The sequence below is a fragment of the Acanthopagrus latus genome, chromosome 21 (assembly GCF_904848185.1).
Source record: "Acanthopagrus latus isolate v.2019 chromosome 21, fAcaLat1.1, whole genome shotgun sequence".
NCBI classification, from domain to species: Eukaryota; Metazoa; Chordata; class Actinopteri; order Spariformes; family Sparidae; genus Acanthopagrus; species Acanthopagrus latus.
The window spans coordinates 10,727,283-10,739,938 of record NC_051059.1 but is presented as its reverse complement, the minus strand read 5'-3'; the positions used below and the strand labels follow the sequence as shown (position 1 = coordinate 10,739,938).

The 12,656-nt window shown below is 41.7% G+C and overlaps 2 protein-coding genes across 2 annotated transcripts in view; both read right to left on the bottom strand.

The window, feature by feature from the left end:
* The window catches only part of lig1 (ligase I, DNA, ATP-dependent), a 52,522-nt gene extending 49,513 nt beyond the window's left edge, over positions 1-3,009 (bottom strand). Inside the window, exons 1-2 of the mRNA XM_037084765.1 lie at positions 2,846-3,009; positions 2,144-2,212 (exon numbers count right to left, since the gene is read on the bottom strand). Coding sequence (XP_036940660.1) covers positions 2,144-2,212; positions 2,846-2,862 — 86 coding nt within the window. The 5' untranslated portion in view covers positions 2,863-3,009. The remainder of the gene's footprint in view (positions 1-2,143; positions 2,213-2,845) is intronic.
* A 5,222-nt stretch (positions 3,010-8,231) lies between these two features.
* LOC119011188 (ETS domain-containing transcription factor ERF-like) lies at positions 8,232-10,571 on the bottom strand. Its single transcript, XM_037084128.1, has 3 exons — positions 10,508-10,571; positions 8,824-9,160; positions 8,232-8,478 (listed from the first exon to the last, which is right to left on the bottom strand). Exons 1-3 carry the CDS (start codon positions 10,569-10,571, stop codon positions 8,232-8,234), a joined length of 648 nt encoding a protein of 215 aa, XP_036940023.1.
* Positions 10,572-12,656: the final 2,085 nt, after the last annotated feature.

The following is a 12,656-nucleotide window of genomic DNA, read 5'->3' as shown; positions in this document are numbered from 1 at the left end:
GAAATGCTCATCCACATGGTGCTGTATTAATAAAGAGCAGTAGTCAATGGCAAAAGCAGTAAAACAAAAAATGAAAAAACAATCAACAGACATAAAAGTCAAGACAGGAGTCATAAAAGAGAGGTCGAGGCAATGATGAAAAGATCATTATATAAAGGCAAGTGTATTAAAGTGAGTTTTAAGATGTACTTTAAAGACGACACTGTGTAGAGATAATGCACACTCATCATCAAAGCAGCTCAGAGATGAGAAACAGAAGTTATCAGCTCTTTTGATAATAACTACTGGCCAAAAAGAAAGAAGATTAACAGAGAAACAGATCAGAGCGATTCACAGATAACTGTCCACACACCAACTGTCAGTGTGGTTTCAACAAAAAACCACGGCTGAAGATGAGTTGGTTCATTGACACAGTTTACTATTATTCCCAGAAATATATGTCAATATATCTCAAGTTGGCTTTCTCTCTAAAAAAATTGCAGATATTTGCAAGTATGCAAGTATTTACTTTATTTTTGCTGATCTGTACTGAGTGGTATATTCATTCAAAATAATTCACAGTATTCATAAATTCTCAAACATCCTGATATGTTGAGTAAATGAACAAATAGTAATAAAATCAATGGGTGGGAGATCTGTATCAGAGTTTAAAGTGCCAGCAGCTACAAATTCACTGCAAACGGTAATGATTTTCTCCTACAGACCTACAGACAGACAGTCAAGGTCAATATGAAAATAATATAATAAAAACATATAAAACTGGATATCTTTCAATACCACAGCAAAAAGAATATAAACAGCCACCACAAAATAGGCAAATCTTTTACTTATATCTTAATAACAACTTGAACACATTGATGATACAGAAAGAAAAAAAAAAATCACTGAACACATAACGAAACATTTGTAATGATCTCAATATCTATACAGACTTGGGTTGAAAATCTGGCTATTCTGTCTTTTCCACTAAAGCTTCAGTACTTTTGATGTTATCGAATGTGAAAATTTTACATTTTAAAGATGTGCTGAAAAAGTACTGACACTCTTGAAAACCTTCGGACAGGAAAATTTGTAGTTACATGATGGAGTTCTGTAAAACTAAAGCCCTGTACTCACAGGATCATTAATGCCACAGGTATAAGGTGTTAAAAGTATTGATACACATTTGCAGCTTTTAAGATCAAGTAAGAGATGCTTTGTGGTTGTTCTTGATTAGAACAACATTTGGTTGCTCCTAACCTTCTCTGTCATCTTTTAAACATCAGTCTAGCTGATCTGACTGCACAGCTGTTGAATGCTGCTGATGTTTATGAGCCACTCATAATAAAGACAGGACTTACACAGGAACAATATCATCACAGGACCTCTGTGTTTGATCAGACATTGTAGGTAACATGCCATGGACTTTTTACTTTACACATGGCAGGTTCACAGAGGATTTAGATCACAGACATCCTCCACAAATTTAATTACAAGAGGTTACGGGCAGACCGATTATCAGGGCCTGTATTCAGCCCCTTTCTGATTACTGATTGTGATTTTTCAGTCAGACTGCCGAATAATAAACTAATTCAAAAATGTGCTACTTTGGCTCTGATGCAGCATCCTCTCACGCAATGTCCCGCCAACAAAACAATCTGACCGGTAACACATCACAGTTAATAGCCTATGAACATCAAAATAATCTTAATCTGTAAGTAACTACTGACAAAATGTGTCAAATAAACTGTAGTGGAGAGGAAGTGTGAAGTAGCAGAGAAAGCAAATACTTAAACTGCACTTAAGTACAGTACTTGAATAAACTGCACTTCATTCCATCTCTGTTCTTTCTAAACGTGTGAACAAAGAGTTTCAGTTTTACCGCAAATGAGTATCGATCCCAAAACATGGCTTTTCAGTCTCCTTGATTTTTAGTAATGAGTCGACCCCTACTAGAAGTCCACAGGCAGTACTAGTCCTGTGCAACTAGGCCTTAAGATAAGACAGAACTGTGGTTATCCTGAGGGAAACTGCAGAACAAATTATGAGTGAGCGCATATAAAACATGCAATATATCAATAAACACTATGATAATGATTATGTCCACATCTCTCCCAGCGTGGCAATAACCACCGATTCGGTGTGATTGATTACAAAGTCTTACCTTTTCACAGCTTCAGCTGTAGTCTTCTTCTGAGTATCTTTGTCCTTGCTCTTGGGCTGGAAGAAGGATCTGATGGAAGAGGAAGGGTAGACACAAACAAGAAACAGTCAATGGCTTGATGGGCGGTAGCATGCTTGTCATCACTGTGGGAAATAAAACGATACAGTCATTGAAACAGCGTCTGTTTGCTAATGTGTGTGAGTTAATAAATTGGGGGAGGGTTGACGTCACTAGCTGAGTTGCTATCTTGCTAACTTATCTTAGTTACCAAACATCACGTAGCTAGCTTAGTGTTGCAGCATTTTCATCTGATTTCTTGGACAGTAGCAAGTGTCTTGCTAAAACAAATAACGGTTAAGGTGGAGCCCACAGACAGCACACATTAACCGATGCATTTATCTGACAATAGTTCGGTGTCTGTCTCCAGGACAGGCGCAGAAAGTGAGTCTGTATCCAAAACAGACGTTGCAGACTAATGCAAGCTAACGTTGACTTCCTAACTGCGCAGTTAACAGTAATACTCAGCTAGCTAACGTTACACTTTCATGTATGCAATTTAAAACCCCTAATCACAACACCAACGACACGGAACTAGATAACTTTGAGTTAGCTGGTTATACGAATGCAGACACTACCAAGCTAACGCTACCACCAATAACAAGCTCAACAGAAACTACTCCAAGTTAAGATCTCTGTACTTACGCGATGCTCCGCTGCATGTTGTCTTCAAACTCTTCCTCTACCTAATGCTGAATTAAAACTATTAGTTAAATGACAGTGCAGGTCCAACAGCCACACACAACAACACCAACTCCCGCGTTGCACGATGACAATATTCAGAATATTCGGCGCCAAAATGACATCTGAGCCAAAGATCGTCAAATGAAACGAGGAGTCACTCGAGGCTCTCTAACTAACGGTTGGGGGCCACCAAACACGTTCGCTCAGACTAGAGGTAAGATCTTTAGCCCGAGCCCGAGCCCGAGCCCGACCCGGCCCGAAATTCGGGTCGGGTCGGGCCTAAAATGTCAATCATTACGTTCGGGTCGGGTCGGGCTCGGGCTTCTGTCTCGCTGACTTTTTTTTAAATAAATATATGTTTATAAAAATGTATACTAAAACGATGTGTGGATACTAAATTAAGGAATACTTGTTGTAAATAAATAATTTGGATAAAACAGAGAAGGCGGCGCTGTAAGGTAATTGCTATATAACTACTACTAAACAGGAGGCGCAGAGCAAGAGCACGCTTTGCGCACGGCTTTGCGGACATTTCATGAACGTAATCTTGAAATTTCGGGTTTGCTTCGGGCTCGGGCCTGCAAATCAAGTTAATTGGTCGGGCTCGGGCTGGGTCGGGCTTTAATGCCTGCGGGCCTGGGTCGGGTCGGGCTGGATTTTTTTAGGCCCGATCTTACCTCTAGCTCAGACTAGCGAACCATCTTAAGTAAATTTCTAAATTTGAGATAGATCAGCAATTAAGAAACGTGGCTGTATCATGTTTGGTTTTAGATAACATCGAAAGATAACATAAGCCTCCTGTCGGTTTAAGAAGTGTACAGCAATAATTAGCTAGTAAGTTAAGGTATGTAAATACATTTATAAACACGAAATAAAGCTACAGTACAAAAACATGGAATAATGTGATATGACTGAATACTTTTATTTTGAATAATAACAGCAAATGTAACCCTATCTCGCAGTTTTCCTGGTAAACTGATTTAAAATTAATGGTACCCGGCGAATGAAACCGAGTGACACCTCTTCATTCTTCTCAGATCTCGGCTCAGACTCTCTCCCGGGAAAGGCTGTGATGTGAAAAGTTCGCGGGAAGCCGGAGCCGCTGCTGCCCCCCGCTGTGTCGGGGTGGCAACTGCAGCCGTCAGCTGCTGGTCCTGATGCTGCAGGAGAAGAAGACATGAAAGCGGCTTTCATGAAAATTTCACAGTGCCTGTTTGAATGCATCATTAATGCAGCACTTATTATTTTCATGAAGCCCGGAGAGGGAGGGCGAGGAATGCAAGACAAACAGCTGAATAATGTAAGTTGAGTGCACTGCTTTATTTGCACAAACACAAGTGCCATGTTTTTAATTGTTTACAAGTGCAATTCCCCCAGTGTGGTACCGTGAAGTGCAGACAAAAAAAAAGCACATTCCTCAATATTTAAACTTTAAAAAAAAAAAAAAAGAAAAAAGAAAGACACACACACATCATGGTCCAACTCAATAAATACAAAATACATGTATCACAGGCAGTGAATAATAAACTACTTTACAATGTGGAGCTAAAAGAGTGTGGATGTGAGAGATTTGAGGGGGGAAAGCAGTCCATCTGTTGCAGTTTAGCTCCTCTGCTTCACTCTTTCCCCTTCATCAGTGCGTCACTCCCCGCTCTCCTCTCCTCTCCTTGAATTCCAGCCTGCTTCGCTCCACCGAACAGGCTTCGGCTGATGTGGTTCAGATCCCACCCCGCGGGACTCTTGTGGGGCCAGCCGTTAGCGCTGACGTGGAGGGCCGAGGCCAGAGGTGGGAGGCCTGACTCCCTCAGCTCCTTCGGGTTGACCCCTGGACGTACGGGGCCGGAGATGAAGGGGAAGTGACTGTGGAGAGCTCGGGGGGGCGGGATGGGCTTAGGGAGGCAGCACGGGAGCAAGAAGGGGTAAGGGACCGGCTGGACTCCTGTCAGGAAACATAGAGAGAGTCACATCAATCACAAAGTAAAGAAGGATTTTTTTTTTTTGGTCAGTTTTATGATACCCAAGAGTGGACAGAGTATGTAGATATCTGACTTTTGGTTCGCCCAATATGGTGAATTCAGTCATTATCTACTCCAGTAGATAGTCCACAAAAGTCCACAAAACATTTCTGGAGCTTCACAGCACAACAGCGTCTCCAGAAGACGTGGAGTTCAAAATTGAGTTTAAAAAAAGCCTATGTTATTTACATCCGCGATGTGTGGCCATGCTCCTGCACCCACTTCCACTCCCACTTGTCCTTTAAAGCAGAATTAAGTTGTGTGTTATATACATTTATGTAAGAGCAGGATTTTACTGTTGCATTTGCTGGAGCTCATTCTGGACTACTTTGTATTGAACTGCAAAAAAATAATAATTTTTCATTATATGTTAACCTGCTGTTAATTTTCTCCATTAATCAATTGATTGGTTTGTCAACATTCGGACAATGCTGAGAAATGCTGTCTCCATCACTCAGAGCCCAAAGGGACACTTTCACAGGGCTTGTTTTGTCGAACTCATAGCACATACCTCAAATTAATAAATGATCAATCTTGAATAGCGAAACATTTTTACATGAAAAATGATTATTAAAGTAGTTGTATATTAATCCTCTGTCAATACATTTTTTAACTTATGGTTTCAACTGTACAAAAAAAGTACGGTGGTCAGATAAGCGCGGTGAGGCAAAATGCACAATAATTCAATCTGTAATGTAGTGAAGTAAACTTAGAAAGTGATAATGATAGTAGAAATGATATAAGTAAAACACACATTTGTACCATTGTACAGTATTTGAGTAAATATAGAGGTTAGATTCAGTTCAGCCTACAGATACGTGTGTGTAAAAGACAACAGGAACTCAGATTCACCCACAGTAAAAAATAATAATTCCCAGAATGCACTTGAAGCACTGAATGGACCTTATTTCAAGTTACAGTCATTTACTACAAAATGAAATATATTGTCCACCTCATATCTGGCATTTTTGTAATAAAATTAATTATTGTTCCCGGCCGGTCTTGGAAGCGAAACTCTGTAAGTAAGTGTGAGTCAGTGTGAAAGTTTTCAGAAAATGCCAAACAAACTTTGGGGGAGTCGGGAAAGAGTTTGGGAGTTTTGGGAACTGTGAGCTGTGGTTGAAATCACCATAAAGGGGATTTTATTTTGAGTCAAAATCCTCCTGCTTCTGTTCAATCAGACTCTGCAAGCCTGCTGCATTCCATCACAAGTTTCATGAGTCGACTCTTTTAAAAAATACTACAGTTACATCTGAGATGTTTGAATTTATTCATTTTGACCCCCCCACCCCTCCCCCAGAATCTGTCTTCAAGGTCAAGCCTGGACTCCAGTCCTGCATTATTTTCCACCTCGCACACATCGTCTTTCACCTTGAAATGGAAAAATATCGTACAAGTCAGACACAGCAGGGAAGCCTTGTGACTCCAGCTAGGGGTAAACTTCAGGACTTATGAATTCTGCAGCGTGTGAGCACTTCAGGGTGAATTATGTGACGTCAAACTGAGGATGGAGCACTGACTAGATTCTCCTTGGTGTTTTCTTCTGTATGTTTAATATCAAAGGCAGATGAAAAGAATTCTGATGTCTGTCCGGTTAACACTGCAGTCAGTGTGTCTCTACTGAATGCTTGATCAAGAGGTGAATTGATCCTACGAACAAGTATTGTCTAGAAAGCCAGGTATATCTCATTCCTCTGCTCACCTGGTGCAAATGTTGTCCAAAAATGACTGAAAACACACTGAGTGACATTGCTGCACTGGCTGTTCATTGATTGGAATTCAGAAGCAACATCCTGCTGAGGTAAATACCAAATGTGTAGCAAAAATGCACAATTTAAGCCACATTTCGCTGCAGGGACCAGGGTCTGGAGTACGTTCCAGGGACATTAGTGTATCCTTCAAGTCACCGCCTGAGGCATAGCACTTCAGAGGCACTGGAAGTGCTGAACATTTCTGATTGGTCGAAGCCTCTAAGCATTTTATCTTAGGCACCGTCTTTTAAAAATCTGCCGCCAATCATCTGTCTGCTGCTTTAGATGGCATAAATGTTTTACAGTTGTTCCCAAAAACAATGTTTGATAACAGCAGAGGCTTATTATGACCCCACATTTACGTTTGTCGCGAGGCAGCGACCTCCGGTGGCTGTAGTGAGCATGACAGCAGCACAGGAGGTAGTCAGGTGAAGTATCTTAAAGAGGATGAAGAGGATGGGGTGGTCTGCTGGGTGAAACACGATGACAGTGATATGTGTTTTCTTACCTCGGTTCATCCCTGAGCCTGCTCCTCCACACAGAGGAGCTCCACCCTCAGCCGGGAGGAGAGGAAAGGGAAGAGAGCCGCTCTGGACCAGCTGGAGAGCGGGACGGATGGAGGATGAGATGATGGAACGAATGGAATGGGAACATGGATCTGTCAGTACAATATAGTCTGCCACCATGTGTACAAAATATCAAGAACACCCGGGGAAGCTTCTTACTGTCACGTTTTACTGATTTGACTTAATCAAAGGCGCAGTATGTAAAAATCAACTGATCCCTGGTTGTTTTCTATTTCCACTTTAAATTTACCTTCTTACATATTGCACCTCTAGATATACTGCAGTTCAGGCTTGATGTTGTTGAGAAGAGGCAAATAAGTAAAAGAAACACTCTGAGTGATGAAGACATTCATCAGATTAAGGTGGGCAGGAAGGTGTTCCAGATATTTTGTACACTTTTGGCTTCATTTAGGATTTGAATATGGCAAAAAGAAACAAAAGCATATTTTTAATACATGGTATCAAGAGTTTTACTCCAAATTGGTATGGTATTTTTAAATGGACTGCACTGCTCTATACTCCACAGACAAGGTCCGTCCATATACTAATCCCAACACTTACAGAATGGATCCTATAATTAAACAAAGTACGGTGCTTTCTGAAGGATAGTGGGTAGTCTAAGCCCTGAGTTGGCCAGCGAGCGTGATATAACTTGAACACACTGACTCCCGTCTTCATTAGAAGATCAGTAAATTTCATATTAAATGATAAAGTGTTAGTAATGATTCCTATTCAGCCAGTCTTAGAGTCAGCCGGTTTCATATTAAATGATAAAGCTGGAGCAATTGTTTCTATTAAAGTTGGTCCATTTTTAAATGTCAAAAAATTCAGTTAGGGTAATTATTTTTTTTTTTACTTCAAGTGTTTTTAGAACAAAACTCTTCTTAAAGGACTATAGCCAGGTCTTGGAAAACTGGAAGCCTTGCAGCTTATTTCTGTGAGGAAATTTGTTTTTGTTTTTTGTTTTTAAATGAACCCACTGTTTCTCCCAGAAACAGACAGAAGGCTTTTTTAATCATTCTGTATACATATCAAAGGTAATACAGCCCAGAATCCAGTATTCCAGACAGGGAAGTCCTTTAAGTTGTGATATGAGGTGTAAAGAGGTGGTGATGACCTGATGGCCAGGTGGTGGAGGTGGTGGTGGTGGAGGTGGAGGTGGATGTCCCGGATAGTTGACCAGGATGAGTTTGCTGAAGTTGAACTTGTAGGTGAACCTTTTCCCTTTGGTCTTGTGCAGGATGCGTTTGTTGTAGTAGTATCTGGAAGTAGAATGTTCCTCGTGTCAGACTACACACACACACACACACACACACACACACCGCGTCTGTTTGTTCATGGCAGGCTGTAACGTCTGTTCACACTCATGTTCCTGCCGGGGCTCTCAGGATAGAAGTGCCTCCCGAGTGCCATGTGTTGCATCAGTGGGCATTTTCCCATTTGAATTTTTTATTTGACAACATATGTTGGCGGGGAGTGCATTTTATTTACAGCAGCCGCCTGAGGGAGAAGCTGTGCGAGCAGGGGGATTACACACGCGCCATATGTGATTGTGTGTGTGTGTGTGCTGTGTGAGCGAACGTGTCGAATCTTGCATTTTGCATCACCTGAGCGCCCGGCTGAGCTTGTCGTAGTTCATGTGTGGTTTGCCCTTCCTCTCCCCCCACAGCCTGGCCAGCCTCTCGGGGTCCCTGATGACAAACTCGCCCCACTCCCCTCCCCAGCCGATGGCGCCGCCCTCGCCTCGACCCAGCAGCTCCAGGAGGAAGTGCCACAGCTGGACCTGTCTGGAGCCGGGCGACCAGGCCGGCTTGTAGGCCCAGTCGGGGAACAGCACTGCTGGAGAGACATGAGGAAGTCTTGTAAATGTGTAAGAAGACACAGGTGTGCTGCTGAGTGATGATGACGGTTGATGTGGTGTGGAGCTCAACCCATTGTCTTTTTCTGTTCGGGTGATCAATACCTAAATTTCTTATGACGTCTTTCTGTGGCCCACTTCAGCAAAAGTCCAAGTGGAATGACTTCCATCGTCACCGGTTTGATTGAAAACCTGATGAAGGTTTGGTTGAGGCTCGGAGTCTGATTCCACCTTGTGATTTTTGCTGAAGTCCACGAAAGACCTCATTAAAACTTCTTAAGAACACGTTGCAGTCCTGCGGATGTCTGTAACTGAAGTTGAAAAAAAAAATCATTCTTGCTCCTCAAAAGACGTTGAGGTGAGATCCTTTGCTCAGTGGGTATGGGAACTTTTTTTGCAGAGTCCGATGATAAAGCTGATACCGCTCACACGTCTGTACAGTAAATATGATGACACAAGATACAGCATGTTAATTAGTGAGCTTCAGATGGGTTGAGAGGTAGATTTTGTTAGTTAAGTGTAGAACCAGGCCTCCTGCTCCCCCAGTTGTTCTTTATGCTAAGCTAACCAGCTGCTGGCTGTGCGTTCTTTTTTGTGTACAGACATGAGCGTGGTATACATTTTTTCATCTAACTCTCTCATAAAAAGTGAAACAGCTGTTTTTTAAGTGCACTCTTGGAGGGCAGAATTTTTCGTCTAACTCAAATGTACCGAACCTGACAACATGCAGTATCTGATTTGTTTCTGACCGATGCGTTCCTCTGCTGTGCTTTTAGTTCCAGTTCCAAACTAAAAACGTACTGCATGCGAGTGTCTGACGCAGGTTTTCACAGATCACTCACTGTCTGATAATTATCTGATTAAGTGTAATTATGAGTCGATTATATTTCCATTTTCTGCTATTCCATCCTTCCACTCCACTACATTAATTTGACCACTTTAGTTTCAACTTGGATCATTTGTTACTGTGCACTTTCAAATTACTAACACGGAATACAATCGACAAATAAATCGTGATTTAATATTGTAGATTTAGATAAAACTTAAAATTGATCTCTGGGCAAATGTAGAAACAGCCTGGCAGATATTATTCAAAGCAGCCGAGCAGCTTCAACATTTGAATGACGGACACATAAATACATTGGTTATTATACTACGGTTATGATTTTTGAATGCTTGATTCTGCATGACAATTGCTTTTACTTTTGCTAATCTAAGTGTATTTCAATGCCAATTTTTTAGCTTGCAAAAGTTTGAATTGAGTATTTCTAGACACTATTTCTGCTTCTGCTGATAGATCTCTCAGGACTTTGTTCCAGCATTAAGCGTGTCTCTATCAAAGTTAACTAGACACGAGTTTAGGCTGAAAGAGACACATTAAACATTAAACGATTGATCTTAACTTTATTACAACCTTTGGCTTCATATCCTGCCTCGGAAGTCTGATGAGTCACCGCTCTGAGCTCCGAGTGGGCTGATGTGCCCAAATTCCCTCATCCTTATTCCACACCGATGGTCCGTTTGTCCACCTATTCATTAATATGTTTGTCCAACAGTGATTCACGAAATGACTGTTTATTTAATGTCAACAAAACTTGGGGGAAAAAGAAACAATTCAACACTCAGAATTAGCAATTAACACGTCTTCTGAAGCGGAGAAGTTGGTGAATAATTGTTTCGACAAGACGAGTCTTGCAAAACACATTCTAGGGCCAGAGAGGACATGTCTAATTATTTCTTCCATTATCGCTTCTTCTGATCATCATGAAGCTAATCACTCCTTCATTATGAGAAGAAGAAAAAAAAAACATTTCAGGCTCATTATGTTCACTTCACAACATGATCATTTGTTACAAGTTCAAGATTTCTCACAGCAGGCGTCTTTGACAATTGAAGCAACGCCGTGTAACTGTTTCACATTCGAACAAAAGCTTCGGGATCATTTTGATGCTATTATATTTTTATAGGGGATAATTTAACTTCTGTGCTATATATGTAACCTGGGTCAGTGAGTTCGATCTCCTGCGGGGAGTGTGTATCGCTCTACGGCAGCATGTCACACACCGCCAACCATGTTGGCTGAACCTCCATGTATTCAGAGTTGAAAACCTTTTCTGTTTTTTCCCTCTGACGTGCTTCTCTGATGGCTTTCCTTGTTGCTAAAGTAACCACTAACTGCTGCCAACTGTGGCTGACCCTTCCCAAACAAGATGGAGAGCTCAGAGCACCACAGGGGGTTGTTGTTGGCTTTGGACCATGGGGAGTCAGAACCCTAAAAAAGATGGAATGGTCATGATGTCAGTGAATCTCGCTTTGCTGCCAGAATATGATGTCAGCCCACATTGAAGCCTATGGAAGATGCATGGAGAAACACACTAAAACAGGTACCGGTCCGTGGGTCGTTTGGTACCGGGCCGCAGAGAAAGAATAAAGGCGTTATTTTATTTCCGTTATATTCACGATCATACTTGGAAAGTTGTTTTATTTTGAAAAACGGATTCTCTTTTAACTACATCCGTCTGTTCCTCTTGGCACACTTGACACGTACCTGTTTCAGTCACGGTATACCCTAAAAAAATAAGCCCTCAAGCTAGCTGAAATGAGTGGAAAACAAACGTCTTAGGAGAGCTACTTTACGAAGAAAACAGGAATTATGATGAGACGGAAGAAGAGGGAGATGGACAACTGTATACAACTGCTGTTAAGTATGTTATCTAAGTGAGTAGAATGGAGAAAGGAATACACTTCGGGTGTTTCTGCACTTTGTTGTATAATTGTATTTCATTCCCGTGTAATTACAACTACACAACTTTAAGTTATGATAACAAGAAATAAACAAAATATGTTCTTGTCCACTCTGGTGCCACATGTCTGCCATGGAGCTGTGGTTGGGCCTAGGCGGGTCTGACACTGGGCCCATGTGTAACTCACTCCCGCCCAATCAGAAGGCTTCTCGATGGATCATCCGTAGAATAGCCGTCAGTGAACACCGTCTCAATTACCCAACCACGGAACCAATAAAAAAGTTCTGGTTTACCATATGAAACTGACAACAGGGGCAGATCCCTCTGACTGGCGGTGTATTGCGCTGTGTTGAGAGGGCCACTCACGTAGCTGCTTTTAACGCGGACCACACTATGATAAAATGGTGAAACAAAGCAGTTTGATTGGGTTTGTAACAAAAAGAACAGGAGGAAGTGTTGTGGGCTGTGGCTCGGGGGTAGAGAGAGTGTTTTGTTACCACAAGGTCGCTGGTTTGATTCCCCTGCTTAGCACATTGAAGTATCCCGAGGAAAGATGTGTGGTCAAATGGCCGCCGTGCCAGCCAGATGTTTGTCCCATTTTAAGGTTACTGAGCACATTATTGCCGCTGTGAACTCGAGGCTCTGTGACGCTGTTAATGTTCCTCTTGGTGCCTGTAACATAACCTACGATGTGGTAGTTTAATTAAACTAATGTGCGTTCAGGTAAGTAGTTGTAATGTTGCTATCTTAACATAAGTTTCAGTGCCTAATAAGAAGGACTGGTTTCAGGGTTAGCCGGGCCCACCTAACTGTTCTTTATGCCAGCCGACACTATGAC

What these genes read in the sequence shown, in the direction of transcription:
- LOC119011188 (XM_037084128.1), bottom strand. Translation starts at nt 10,571, where the DNA reads ATGAGGGAATTTGGGCACATCAGCCCACTCGGAGCTCAGAGCGGTGAC. An exon ending in TGACTCATCAGACTTCCGAG is followed by an intron (nt 9,161 to 10,507) that starts GCAGGATATGAA and finishes TCACCCGAACAG; the next exon opens with AAAAAGACAATGGGTTGAGC. An exon ending in AAGCTCAGCCGGGCGCTCAG is followed by an intron (nt 8,479 to 8,823) that starts GTGATGCAAAAT and finishes TTCTACTTCCAG; the next exon opens with ATACTACTACAACAAACGCA.